Genomic DNA, 13,951 nt, shown 5'->3' on the forward strand with positions numbered 1-13,951 from the left:
CTCCGAAGCTGGCCACTGAAACTGGAGCATTCGGGAGAGGGAGTCCTTTCCATGTCCCCAGTTTTCCAAAAATGGTTGCACCCATCACTCACATGTTAAGGGCCTTCTTTGCCCCCATGAGAAGAAGGGGCAGCTCATGTGGGGGAGAGCGGAGAGGTTTCTGGGGACATTTTTAAAGTCCCCAAAGAAACCCCAGAGTTGGGTGAGCTAATAAGTTTCCTGTTTGCTTAGCCAATTCATTACTTGGTTTTGTCTTTTGCAGTCTGAAGACCCTTGACTAATACACCAGGTTCCTGAGACATTTAAATAAATATTCTAGGGTTAAGAAGAAGAAGAGGAGGAGGAAGAGGAGGAGGAGGAGGAGGAGGAGGAGGAGGAGGGAGAAGAAGGTTGGCTTTTCTGTGGGATTCATCAGAGCCTCCAATGCTAATTTCCCATTTAGGCAATGCAATATGCATTCTTTCACACATCAGACATTGACCATGCTCCAAGCCCAGTGGTGCTAGGACACAAGGATGATCAAGAGACGGCTCTGGGCTCTGCCATCACCAAGCCACCAAGTCTGGAGAGACAGGAATGAAAAAGTGGCCAGTGACATGAAGCAGGGCTGAGCTACCCAGGAGGGCCGGAGCAAGCTCTTGGGAGGTGGTTCCGTTCTGGGCTGGGGGAGGGGGGGCAGTCTGTGTGGAGACTGATGTCCCCAGGGGCCCATCCATCCAGCCCATGCATCAGGGGATCCCTGATAGCACCTGAGCCGGGTCACAGCCCTCAGGTGCATTTCCTCTGTTTACCAAACACGCCGAGGTGCCAGGAGCTATTTTAGGCAACGAACACGTCAGACAAACCCTTGCCCTGGTGCAGCCCAAAGCCCAGTCGGGGGGAGAGAGAATAAACAGGATGAAGCAGTAAAATATGTCACATGTCACAACAGAAGAAGGGGTTATGCAGACAAAGGAAGCTGACGGGAAGGGACGGGCGTGAGGTGGCATATCTCAGTAGGTGGGCAGGGACAGCTTTGCAGAGAAGGTGGCATCTAAGGATCTGAGGGAGGTGAGGAAGACAGGCAAAATACGCGCGAGGGGACAGCAAATTAGGCCAAGGGACTTGCAAGCCAGAGCCCAGGGCGGGTGCAGGGTGGGGGCCGTGGGGCTGGGGACAACCGGAGATGGGATGGAGCCAGGCTGGGCTTTGAGCTGGAACCCGGTGCAGCAGGGGGCTCAGAGCTGGAGGGCCCCATGCAGGCTCCTCTGATTGCAGGGGGGAGCCCAGGCGGGAGCAGGAGCCTGCAGTGAAGTCCAGGCAGGGGGCAGGGGCTGGGCCCAGGCGGGAGCAGGGGGCTGGGGAAGAGTGCGATTCTGGATAAGTTTTGCAGGTGGAGCTGACAGTCTGCTTTGGATCCACTTGTGAAAGTGAAGGCAAGAGAGGGGTCAAGGACAAGCCCTCAGAGCCACCAGAAGGATGGAGCTGCAGAGGTGGGGACGGGCCGGCGGAGGGGACGGGTTTGTGAAAACATGGGCTGTGAGCCTCTGTGTGCTCTCAGGAGCCTCCAGCATGGCCTGATGGCACCTTCTGGGACACCGAGTCTGGTGATAACTGGCCTTTGACTTCTTCTAAGAGGAACCCGGTGAGGCCGCACCCAGGCGGGGCCTGCTTGGGTACCCACAGGTCTGAACCAGGGAAGGCAGGACTTCCAACAAGCACCTACCCTGCTGAGGACCTACTGTGTGCCTGGCATTATGCCCACACTCTCCCTGCCCCGCCATCAACCCAGGCCTCGTAGCCACCAAATCACTGCCATTTTCCAGATGGAGAGGCTGAGAGAGATGGGCTGGCGCACCCAACACCACCAAGCCAGTGAGAGGCAAGGACAGGGCGGAAACCAGGCCCACCTAGTGACCACTTCCATGCTCGTCCCACCAGTCGGGGCGGGGGGATTAGCCTAGGAAGGATACTCCTGCCCGGGGACACACAGCAAAGAACTGGCGAAACCAGGATTGGAACCCCAGACGTGCCGACCTTCAGTCCCCACTCCATGTGGACCGGGCCTGACCCTTCCCTGGCTGCACTTGACTGAAAAGCTGTCTGGCTGGTCTGGTGTAATGATGGCCTCTCACCGGGGGGGTGGTACTCCTCTCCTCTGGGTGGTGCCCGCGGCTCCCTGAGCTCTGAGACCAGAACAGAGTTTGGGACAGCAAGGCAGGGGCGGTAGGGTGGAGGTGGAGTCTTACTTTTAAATGACGCCTAACTGTTCCAGAAATTTCCAGCAAGTGTGGGGTTTGAGAAAAAGGAATGAGTCCGTGGATGGGTGTTGCGGGAGGTGTGGGGAGCGGGGGAGGGGAGGGGGACAGCAAATGCCTCCTCCGGTTATTTTTAAAACCACGGTCTGTGCACCGCATCTCACTTTGAAATGTTTTCTTCTTGTTTATATTATTTTAGGCAATGCCAAAAGTGCGTTCCGGGTCACCTGTGGGCCTCCTACACCGTCTGACAGAGGCGGGAAATCCCACAAAACAAGGCAGGGATGGGCGGTCGTTTTGATTCACGATTCCCCAGGGTTCTGGAAACTGGCCAGATCCAGGTTTGAGTCGTGGCCAGGTGACTGTCCAGCTGAAGGCCCAGGACAGCCTAGCTCATCTCGGTGATCTATCCTGGTGCTATTTATTAAGCCAAGATGTCCTGAGTGCCTACTGTGCGCCAAGCACTGCCTGACCAGTAAACAAAATGCCCCTGCCCGCTTGAAACACATCAGGAGTGGGAGCACGAGGTGGGTCCACGAGGACAGCAGGAATGGGACATCGGGGGGAGCAGGGGAGCCCCCACAGACTGGAGCCCAGAGAGTGCCAGAGGTCAGGGGGAGGTGGGGTGGACTGAGTCCCTCATCCTGGGAGCCCAGGAGCCTATGAGGTGGGTACTTCATCCTGCGACCCCCGGGGCTTTCTGCAAGAGCCTAATCTCATGTCTCTGCCAATGAGTGGTCTCGGGTAAGTCGGTTCACCTCACTGGGTGCCAGGTTCCCACAGCCCACACAAAACTCTAGATCTGTGACAACTCCCAGCCCGTAGACCTGTTGGGTAAAGGTTGTGGTTGGGACCTGGCATAGGTTACCTTTTACCATGACAATGAATTCAGCAGTTCCTTGACACACAATAGAGGGTGGGAGTCACCCACAGTGGCCACCCAGGGTGCAAGTCACAGCCCTGCCACCTACTAGCTCTGTGACCTGGGGTAAGTCCCTTGGCCAAAATGTGCCTTGGTTCCCCCATACAAACAGGGGCGCTTGGGAGGACTGAAAGAACGGATTCGAGCTGGGTGCAGCAGCACACGCCTGTAATCCCAGCAGCTCAGGAGGCTGAGGCGGAGGATCTTGAGATCAAAGCCAGCCTCAGCAACTTATTAAAGCCCTAAGCAATTCAGTGAGACCCTGTCTCTAAATAAAAAATAAAAAGGGCTGGGGACGTGGCTCAGGAATTGAGTGCCCCTGAGTTCAATTCCTGGTACCAAAAAAAAAAAAAAAAAAGCTGATCCGGTCAAGCCCCAAGGTGCTCGCCTGACCCAGGCAAACATCACCTAAGTGCCCGCCAGCAGAGGGGACGCTGATGCTGGCTTTTTGGGTCTGGAACTTCATTATTGCTCTTGGTGTGAACTGAATTCTTTAAGAAATCTGAGGAGGCCTGAAGATGTGAAAACACACTTCCCAAGCAAGTCCCCCTTTCTTTCGGCCGCCCTGGGGTCACACAAGGCATTAGGGCAGGTTCACTCCCTCATCCCACAGTTCGTTTCTGCATCTCCTGAGTGCTGTGGCGGGCACCCCACGGGCCTGCAGCCATGGCTACATCTGGCCAAGGTGAGCCACTCTGGGCCCATCATTACCAGCTGTGTCCTCTCTGGTACTCATTTCCCACATCTGGAAAATGGGCAAATAGTAGCCTGAGCAAACCTCGCTCTCCTACCTCCTAGGGGAGTTAGAGGATCCCTGAACTCCCACTGTGCCTCCAGAACATGTGCTGACCAGGCCCGGCGGCGCAACGTGGTCCACGGGAGCGCTGCGGTCTGAGGCTAACTACATGATGGAGCCTCAGTTTCCCCGTCTGTAAACTGGGGAGAATCACAGTCCTACCCTCACAGGGCTGCTGGAAGAGGCCACGGGATGGCATGTCGATGAATACACAAAACCCAAAGAAGAAAACGAACCACACTTTTTCCTACTGGGAGAGATGCACCCTCATATTTTCTAATCACTTTTAAAAAGTGGGAGTTTCCAACTCCCTAATTTAAATCCCTCGTGCACTCAGGGGTGAGCCATTTGGAGCCTGAAAAACACTGGGTTGGACAAGGGACAGACTTATTAAAACATGCCTGGGACAGCTGGCACTCGATACAAGTGCACTGTTATCATTAGCGTTTCCGCGTGCACCGATACGTTCACTCAAAAATACTTTTATTGAGCCACGTCCCCGCAGGTTCCTCCAGGGACCCCCAGAGGGTCCTGGCTGCTGTACTCACCCGGATACAGCGGCTCCTGGTCACTCCTGAGTAGAAGAGTCGCTGCAGAGAAGGCGGAGGTGAGGGCAGGCATCAGGGGCCGCAGGGCCAGGGGAGGTCAGAGGCACAGGGACCACTCTCACCGATGGCCCAGGACGCTGCCCCGATGCCCGTCAGGAGGAGGAGGGTCCCCACAATGAGAGCTGCCACCTTGGGTCCGGAGCAGCATGGCACAGTCCGGCCACCTGCAACAGACACCATGCTGGGGCCACTGCCAGGCCTGTCCCCGTTGCCGCAGGGTCCAGGCACCGGGCCAGCACTGCCCTGCCCCCCAGGGCTAACTTGTCACCACTGAGCCTGCTGTGCCCTGGGGCCGAGAATGGGCAGGGCGGTCCCTCCCCGGCCAGGTGGACAACCAGGTGTCCAGCTCCCCAAGGGCTCCAGCTGGGGAGGGGCCACGGCTGGGCCTGCTGCCACTACCCTGGCACTCCTCTGGCTCTTAGGGGACTCCTCCTCCCAGGTGCACTGAGCTTTGGCATTTCTATCATCACTTTGTGCCCCCTGACCTCTCTCTTCAGCTGACTTTTCCAGGGGCTCCTGCAGCATCAGGGCTCATGACGCTAATTTCCCCCCTCCCCCTGTTGCTTGGGAGACCCCCCCAGCCCCCAAACCCAATGTGGTCCCTGGAAGTTGAGAACCAAAGTTTGGAAAGTTGCCAGCCTCACTCTTCTGGCTGGAATCTTGGGCAATGGCACCATTTCTTTGAGACTCGGTTTCCTCATCTGTTCAGTGGGCATCCACCCAGCACCCACTTCTAAAAACGACACTTTAGAGTCCTTTTAAATAATACTGAGCCAACTCATTTTTCTCTGTGCACCGAGCACTGTTCTAAACACATCAACTATTCAGTCTGTGTATCAGCCCTGCATTGCGATGCCCACTTTTCCTACGGCTCAGAGAAGTCAAGTTACATGCCCAGTGTGACTCAGCCTGCAAAGAGGCAGAGCTGAGATCTGAACCCTGGGCAGACTGGGTGCCGGGTCCAAAGTACATAACCATGAAGCCTCTCATTGTGCCACTGGCATACAGCAAGTGCTCAGTACATGCTTGAGACCTCCTTAGAGTTGTGTGGTCCTCGCAATGCTCTTCACCCCTCTGAGCCTCTGTTTGCGTGGGTAAAATGGAGCTTGAGCCTTACTGAGCATCCTCTGTGTCCCTAGCACCACTCTAGGCTCTGGGAGCAGAGGTTAAGACAGACAGACAAGAGGATGGCTCTCACGGGGTGTGAGTTGGGAGCAGGGATGCCCGCAACTAAACATGAACCTGATAATTTCCAGATTGTGGCAAAGGCTATGAGGAAAATAATGGAGGTGGGGGGCTTCTCAAGGGGGATGAGGTTCCCGAAGAAGAGACTTTGAGCCAGGTGCAGTGGCGCACGCCTGTAATCCCAGTGGCTCAGGAGGCTGAGAAAGGAGGATCCCGAGTTCAAAGCCAGCCTCAGCAACTTAGCAAGGCCCTAAGCATCTCAGTGAGACCCTGTCTCTACATAAAATACAAAATAGGGCTGGGGATGTGGCTCGGTGGTTGAGTGCCCCTGAGTTCAATCCCCAGTACCAAAAAAAAAAAAAAGTAGAAGAAGAAAAGAAGACTCTGGAGCTAGACCAGAATGCAAAGGCAGCCATGCGAGGACATCAAGGAACAGCATGGTGGGCAGAGGGAACAGCATGGGCAAAGCCAGGAGGCAAGAACAAGCTCACTGTGTTAGAGGGCTAGAGAGGCCCTGGAGGAGGCCAGAAGGGCACAGGCTTAGGGAGGGCAGTGGGAACCAAGGCCCGGGCCAGCTAGGGAGGCCTCGTGGCCCAGAGGAGGGAAGAACTGTATTTCCAGTGCACAGAGGTCCTGGAGATCAAACGCCAACTCGCCCGCTAGGGATTCTAGGAGGACCAAAGGAAAAAGACCACTAATGGCCTGGCCCTGGCCCTGTCTTGGGCTCCGCTGCCAGAAAGTTCTCTCAGGGCTTCAGGAGCTCCCAGCTCCCTCGTCCGTGTCTGGGGTGGCATGTTTGGTGGGCAGAGTGCCAGGTCAGTACCTGGAACAGAGCCGGGAGTGGTCCAGGACCTTCCGGGGAGAGTCATTGTTTGGGTGGCTCCCACCCAGCATCAGGAAATGCTGCATCCCTCCAGGAGGCGCTGGGCAGGGGCGACCCAGTTCAGCCCCTGCCTGTCCTGGTGACGGGTGGGGAGGGCTCTCAGGCCTGTCCCCACGCCCAGCTCGGCCTCTGACATCTTCCTGGTTCCAGGGGAGTGTCTTGGCTTCCTGCATCTACAGGCTCCGGGCCCTTTGTCTCGGGGTGTGCCTGCCAGGGGTGCAGTCTGCACAAGACCTAGAGGCTCTGATGTATCTGGGGGGACAGCAAGCAATGCCACCTGTGTCTCCTAGGGTGACAAGAAAGTACCTGCTTCCACGCTAGGACTTTGAGCACCTCCAAAATAGGTCCCTCTGGTGGGACAGGCTGTGTCCTAACCTGGGTCCCCTGGTGAAAGAGACACCCTTCCTGGGTATCTTTTCTGGGACAAGATGCTCTCTGCTCCTGCCATTGAGAGGAGACATCCTCAACATCACAGTCTCTGGAAGCTATGGGGCTCTGTGTTCCGCGGGTCAGGTCTCTCCTGGCCCCGCTGTTCCCTGAGACTCTCTGCTCTGTTTCTCGGGGTGTCCCCCAGCGGTCTTCTCTCCGGATGGTTCTGCCTCCACTAAAGGTGACATCTTTGTGACATCTGTCGAAACCCCTCTCTTACGTGACCTGGACTTCCTGCCTGAGAGGCTCCCTCTCTGGAGACAACACACACACTGTGTTCCTGGGACCCCTCCAAGGCCCTGCCTCCAGGCTCTCTGTCCACTCCCTGGAATCCAGATTCCTAAGATGGCCGTGAGCTCCTCCCTCTCTCTCCTCCTGGGTCTGACGTCTGTCTCACCTGCCTCTGTGGCCTCGGTTTGCACTCTCTGTCCTCAGCCCTGGACTGTGTTCTGAGCCCCGGGTCAGGGGTCCTGCAGCCTCTTGGACACCTTCCCCTGAAACCCCCTAGTTTCTTCTCACCCCCCAGGTCCCATATGGCCCCAAGGTCTCCCCAGATCTCCTCTTCCTCCCAGGTCCCGAGGCCCTCACCCCAGGACTGGCCCTCAACTGGAGGACACTTCCTTCTCCCTAAAGCCTGCCAGTTCCTCCAGCCTGGCCAGTCCTCCTAAGTGACCCTCCTGTCCACCCTTCCTTCCCTTCCCCTGGTCCTGCCTCAGTTCAGCCCCATCCAACCACCGAGCTCTGTCTCCCCTTCCGGTCTCTCTCCACAAGGAAGCCTGGGGAACCTTCCTAAAATGCCAAATCCAACCTGTCCCTTCTTAACCTAGAACCATCCATGACTCCCTAGTGCCCCCAGAATGGAGGCTAAGTCTCTCGGCCGGACGTGTCCAGCCCTGTGGGACATAAGTGTGGCTTTTTGAGAGTTGAGGGTTGGATGTGTTTCCCCAAATTCCAAACAGCGCTCGGCTCCCCATCGTACACCTCCCAGAGCTTCCTAGAGCCAGGGGAGCACAGAACGTATACCACCCACTAGAGGCACGAAGCGTTGCCGCCAGCGCCACCTTGTGGAGAGACCCAGCACTGCCAAGGAATCCCCCTGCTCCTGACCCAGTGGGGACAGAGCCTGGTCCAGTGGCAGCACTCATCTCCCCCACAGCTTCCTTTCCTGCATCACCTCCAGAAACATCAGCACTAGCTGCGCTCGCTGTGTCGCGGGGCAGTCTGCCCCCCGGGCTTCAGCCGCGTTCTTCCCCTCCTGGCACACGCTACCTACGCCTCCTCATCCTTTGAGTCTGAACTCAGGAGTCACCTCCTCGGATTCCCCAGTCCCCAGAAGCACTGAGAGCCTTGGGCACACGTTACTGTCATCCTGTTTACTGATGAGGAGAGGAGTCCCAGAGAGGCACAGACACCCACCCCAGTGACCCAGCAAGCAGGTGCAGCATCAGAACCCTTCAGATCCAGAAAGAAGAAATTGTCTCAAAGCAGCCAGGCTCTGTCACCCACCTGCTCAGCTGGGGTGCCCAGCACTTTCTCCTGAGTGACAGAGAATCTGGTTCACTCTGAATGGCAGCTGAATGGTTGGGATCTGAGGGTCTGAGTGGCTATCTACACTGAGACTGAGACCTGAGGAGGCCAGAGTCTGGGCTACTCATGTCAGCCAGTACCCTCATGCCATGCTGTGAGGTATACGAATGCCATCTCCGTTTTACAGAGGAAACTGAGACCCAGAGAGGGTAAGCTATTTGCCCAGGGCCACACAGCTAGAAAGCGCTGCTGTCTGGGACTGAATGCAGGTAGCCTGGCTCCAGGAAGAAGAGGAGGAGTCAATCCCAACTGGGGTAGGGTTGGAAGAAAAGACTGCCCTTTCAGCTGGGTCCCCAAGTGTGGAAGAGGCTGAGAGGGAGGCGGGCTGCCTAGAGCCCTTGAATGCCATCCACTCCACGGGGTGGCTTCTCTCCAGCATCCCCAGGGTGACTTCTCAGCTCCTCTTCTCTCTCCATCCATCTGGGCTGAGTCCAAAGGCCTCCCTCTGCTCTTCTGCCCACAGAGCCAGGCAGTAGGAGGAATGTGAGGACGCACTGGGGGTCCTGAGTCCCTGGGACTCCGAGTCTTCCAACCTCTGTCCTGACAGCTGCTGTTTATGGCACCCGTCTTACATCCTGAGCCCCCATGCGGGTGCCTTGTGTGTTCCATGCTCCCTGTTACCTCAGGGAGGGAGTATTGGACCCACACTTGACCCCGGGGGCAGGGGAAAGGGGGACTGAAGTGCAGAGAAATGCTGTCAGTTGCACAAGACTACACAGCAAAAAAGTGGCCGGAGCAAATTCAAGTGCAAGGCCCGTGTGTTTGACCTTAACATCTGGGCCCTTAACCACGGCAGCAGAGCAATGTCCTGTCCCCATGTCACCATCCCCCCAGTAGAGGACAGGCTCAGGGTGAGCTGAGAAATCACTAGGGGTGAGGGGAAACTGAGGCAAGGTGCCAGGAAGGTCATCCGGGGTAGCAGGGAGCCAGGGGGTGGCACAAGTGCACAGAACACGGAGTTAATGGTTAATCAGGTGGACGAGGCTGCAGAAGGGGGTGGGGACGGGCTTGGGAGGGGGGACCAGAGATGGGGGCTCCATGGGGGTGGAAGGTTGAAGAGAAAGCACAGCAGAAGGGCACCAGGCAGAGCCCAAGTGGGGGCTCAGGAAAGGGGGGGGGACTCACCCTCCTTCTCGGCCATGTCACAGCCTCTTGTTAATGATTCCCCGGCTGACCTCCTGGGCCAGGGTGGGACCTGTGGGGAGATGAACAGGGAGGCAGGGCCTGGGGGAGCCCAGCCCAGCCCAGCACTGGCGCCCCCAGTCCCAGGCGTCCATCCAGGGAAGCTGGAGGGACTGGGCTCTGACCAGAGCATGCCATGATCACGGAGGCAGATTGGGCTGGGTTCAAGGATGGGGTCAGTGTCTGACCAGTGCCACGGGGACTCCTGGAATTGAAGGGCTGAGGACCCCCAGACCTGAGCCTGGGGTGCAGGGGTGCGGGAGCCAGGCGGCCGGGTGTGATGGACCCGGATCGGAGGGAACCGGGATTGGAACCCATGGGGTCTGAGGGAAGAGAGGGCGGAGGGGAAGCAAGAATTTGGGGGCTGGACTCCCGAGTCTGAACATGGAGAAACCTGGGGGCCCAATCTCCAAGTCTGATGGGAGAGTGTGCTGGAGTCCTCGGTCCTTGGGAAGAAGTCGGACAGTCATGTTTGGGGTGCTTGGGAGCCCCTGGATTGGGAGGTGGGCATCGAATTGGGTAGGGGCGAGGGGACCCCTGTCCTCAGGATTGGAACTGAGTCTGGGGTTCCTGGTCCTTACCCTGGGGTCCAGCAGGTGGGGGAAGAGCCTGGAGATGGTGCGGTTGAGGGTCAGTCTCCAGGCCGGGGCAGCGGCATGGTGGCCCCGCAGCGGGCGGCCGGGGAGGCAGAGGCGGTGGCGGCGGTGGCGTGGTGCCTGCTAGGCCAGGCGGCCTCACCTGAGGAGCAGGGGGCTGGGCGGGAGGCGGGGGAAGGGGCGGGGAGGGGCCGGGCCCCGGGGATTGGCAGCCCCAGAGGCCACCTGGCTGGTGGGGCCGGGCGGACAGGGGCTGGACCAGGCAGCCCCAGCAAACCCGCCCGACCGGAGCTCCCGAGGGGCGCAGGGGCGCGGCAGCGAGGCGGCCAGGGGTGACGGACCCGGATCCGAGGGAACCAGGTGGAAGGGCCTGGCTGTCCCAAGCCCACTTTGCCACTGCCACTTCTCCTGCCCGGCCCATCCCCTGTCCCTCACCGGTTCCAGCCTCAGCCCCCTCCCTTTTCGGAGCCACTAACACCTGTCGCCTCTACCCCTTCCCTGTCCCTGGCCCTGCCTCTGCCGCATGGTCCTGCTCAACCCGCCAGCCCCCTCCCCCAGCTGCTTTCCTACAAGTCACGGGGCCTGGTTTGCTTTGGCAGCCTCCCTGCCGCCTGCCGTGGTGACCTCTGGAGCCGGGAAAGTCCTAGGTAGGGGGATGGGGGCTTGGCCCAGAAAAGGCTACACTGAGTGCTGAGGCCCAGGCCAAGTGGCCGGAAGTGGCCAGAGCAGATACACGCTGTCCCGCCAGCAACCAAGAGCCATCCACGTCAGACCCCAGGCCAGATCAACACCCAGACGGGCCAGGTCGCCAGCAGCCACTTGCCTGCCATCAGACCAGGGCGGCTCACCCCAGATCTGTTGTCCCCGCACAATTAGGTCCACCTGCTCACCCTCACAGGTCCCCTGTCCAGTCCAACCCACAGACCCCAGCCTCGGCCCTGCCCAGCGGACACTGGTTTCGCCTGCCTGGAGCTGGCCCCCAATCTCTCTCCCTGCACCCCCAAGGCTCAGAGGCTCCTCCTTGCTGGCTCCGGCTTCCCCTGCCTCTCAGCCCCCACTGTTAATGACTCCCCTCAACCAGGCTTTAATCAAGTTCTAAGTGGCTCCATAGGCTCCCCACTGAGTCCCTAACTCCCTGAGGTCCCCTCTGCCTCCCCGGAGGGAGGATCCTGGGGCAATCTAAGGCTTTCGGACTTGGGGGCCCCGGCAGAGCGGGTGCCTGGGCTCACTCACGAGACAGACGGGGAATCAAGTCCAAGAATCTTTATTTCATGAACAAAACTACTTCTGTAAAGAGAGACGAGGCAGAATGGGCCCCTTTCTAAGTGGCCAGGATCCAAGGCTGGTGAGAGAGGGCGGGTGGGGCCGGGGCAAGAGTGCATTACAGGGACAGGGGACCCCAGGTCCAGCCGGAGGAAGCAGGAGGGGAAATGATGCTGGGGTCGCAGTGGGTACCAGAACCACCTGCCCCAAACTGTTCCAGCCCATCACGACCCCTTTCCCCCCGGGGCCGGGCAGGGACGGGGCAGGGACAGGCTGGGCCCAGCCGTGCACGTCCAAAGCGGCCGATGTGTGCAAATCAGCAAGAAGAAGAGGTGCGGAGCCGCTGCCCCCGCCTCACCGACCCCTCCCCAAACAGGCAGCAGAAGCAGGGGGAGGGGCAGCGGCAGTATTGCTTTACCCATCATGCATGGCGGTGGGTGGGCAAGGGGCAGGAGGAAAGAAGGCCGAGTTGGGGTGTGAGCCGGGCCAGTCCCCCTGCCCCTCCCTCCCTGGCGGCTCTGTTGGCAGGACTCTGAGGCTCGTGGAGGCCCAGGAATGGCCAGCCCCCTCTAGGAGCCCAGGACCTAGAGGGGAGAGAGAGAGAGATAGGGAATTAGGGACCCAGTAGGCCAAAACTCTGGGGGACCCCGAGTCCCTGTCCACCCGCCTTACCAGGGCTATTCGGCCACCTGGACGCCCGTACAGTTCTCTTTGCTTTCAGAGGTGATGGCCAGGTACTCCGAGCTGTGGGGGAAAGGCCAGGTATACAGTGACCTCATCACCAGTTGGCCCCCCTCCCAGGAGAATGAGGAAGGATGAGGCCTTTGCCCCTGAGTTAGAGGGGAGGGGGCTGTGGGCCGGACTCCCGAGTTTAAGGGAAGAAGGATCTGGAACCTGACAACCTGCTCCGGCTCTGGGGAGCACAGACAGGTGGCACCCTGGCTTGCTGTCTTGCCCCCACCCCTCCCATGCAGCTCCCACCCACTCCAGGAAGTCTGGAGGTGCCTCGGTGGCCTTGGCCGTCCCCTCCCACCCCACTCACGCATTCTCTTGCGCAGCGGCCTCCGTGGCAGCCGCGATCTTCTTATAGCAGTAAACCATCTCTGCCACGAGCCATATGGTCAGTACCACGATGAGCACGTACATCATGATCTCAGACACGATGGACGCCATGTCTCTGTTGGCTGTGGGGACCAGGTGGGGTTCAGATGGCAGCTGAGGCACCTGTCTCCACCTTAGGAGACAAGACACCTCCAAGTGTGTGGCGCACTTGCTGTGTGAGCTAGACCAAGTGGCTTGACCTCCCTGGGCCTGGGCCACACACAGGACCATCATGTTGCTTCCCCAGAGTCCTCGCTGTTACTCTGATTAACAACCAGGCTCAGATGGGCCTGGAGATCACCCTCAACTGCCTCCCTGTGGAACTTCAGCGAGCGTCCGCCACTCGAAAGGCTTGGGTTCCAACCCTGGCTTGGCCACTTGTCCGCTGTGTGACCTTGGGTAAGTGACTCGACCTCCCGGGACCTCCATTTCCCCATGTGCAAAATGTCCATAACCACAATACCTCCATGGAAGTGCTGTGAGAATTAAATAAGCTTTAAAGATGCTTAGACTAGTCCTCCACCTATCAAAAACACTCAAAAAAAGTCATTTTATTATTATTACTGTTACGATTGGGGCAGTACTGCGTAATGCTTAGGAGAAGAGAGTCCAGACACAGACAGCCAGAGTGCAAATCCTGCCTCTTACTAGCTGTGCAACCTTAGGCCAATGACTCCACCTCTCTGAGTCTTGATGCCCCCTCTGTAGAATGAGGATGATACTAATACCCTCTCCTGGGGTGGCCAGGAAGAGGAAATGAGTTAACACCCATCCCTGCCATGCTTGGAGGACTTGCGAAACCACCACGAAGTGTTGGCTACTTTCCGGAAGCCCTACATCCTTGCTGCAGCGCTGGCCCCTGCCTCTGCCAGCTTCCTTTCATTGAGCCTAAATTTAAACTGCAAAGGGAACACATTCAGCCAGGGGACCAGAGTCACAGGCCACTTTGGCGTCCTCAGCCGGATATCACAGGTGTCCATCCATGCACATCCCTGGTCCCCTCCTGGGCGGCCGGGACCTCTTTCCCCGGCTGCTGTCCTCGTGGGCTCTTCCTCCCTGAGAGCCTGGCCCCTGCTCCGCCCCACCCTGTGCAGATGGCACTGAGGCTTTTCTGGGCCAGAAGGAGGGAGGGGGCGGGGCTGGACTCTTTCCCCCCCCCCCC

The 13,951-nt window shown here is 58.5% G+C and overlaps 2 protein-coding genes across 3 annotated transcripts in view; both read right to left on the bottom strand.

Annotated features, from left to right (window-relative positions):
- The window catches only part of Hpn (hepsin), a 15,886-nt gene extending 5,304 nt beyond the window's left edge, over positions 1–10,582 (bottom strand). The window contains exons 1-5 of the mRNA XM_048791264.1: positions 10,411–10,582; positions 9,773–9,871; positions 4,626–4,727; positions 4,475–4,545; positions 2,996–3,064 (exon numbers count right to left, since the gene is read on the bottom strand). Of these exons, the coding sequence (XP_048647221.1) occupies positions 2,996–3,064; positions 4,475–4,545; positions 4,626–4,727; positions 9,773–9,788 (258 nt within the window). The 5' untranslated portion in view covers positions 9,789–9,871; positions 10,411–10,582. The remainder of the gene's footprint in view (positions 1–2,995; positions 3,065–4,474; positions 4,546–4,625; positions 4,728–9,772; positions 9,872–10,410) is intronic.
- Scn1b (sodium voltage-gated channel beta subunit 1) lies at positions 1,223–13,418 on the bottom strand. 2 transcript variants are annotated; one of them, XM_048791200.1, is made up of 3 exons: positions 12,731–13,418; positions 12,359–12,432; positions 1,223–1,270 (listed from the first exon to the last, which is right to left on the bottom strand). In XM_048791200.1, the coding sequence occupies exons 1-2, from the start codon at positions 13,021–13,023 to the stop codon at positions 12,366–12,368; spliced, it is 360 nt and encodes a 119-aa protein (XP_048647157.1). In that variant the 5' UTR covers positions 13,024–13,418; the 3' UTR covers positions 1,223–1,270; positions 12,359–12,365. The 2 variants fall into 2 exon arrangements, with proteins under 2 accessions (XP_048647157.1, XP_015352721.1); XM_015497235.2 differs by lacking the exon at positions 1,223–1,270 and adding an exon at positions 11,674–12,272 and having other exon boundaries at positions 12,361–12,432; positions 12,731–13,284.
- Between the last annotated feature and the right edge of the window lie 533 nt (positions 13,419–13,951).

This window comes from Marmota marmota, unplaced genomic scaffold, assembly GCF_001458135.2.
Source record: "Marmota marmota marmota unplaced genomic scaffold, marMar, whole genome shotgun sequence".
NCBI lineage: Eukaryota > Metazoa > Chordata > Mammalia > Rodentia > Sciuridae > Marmota > Marmota marmota.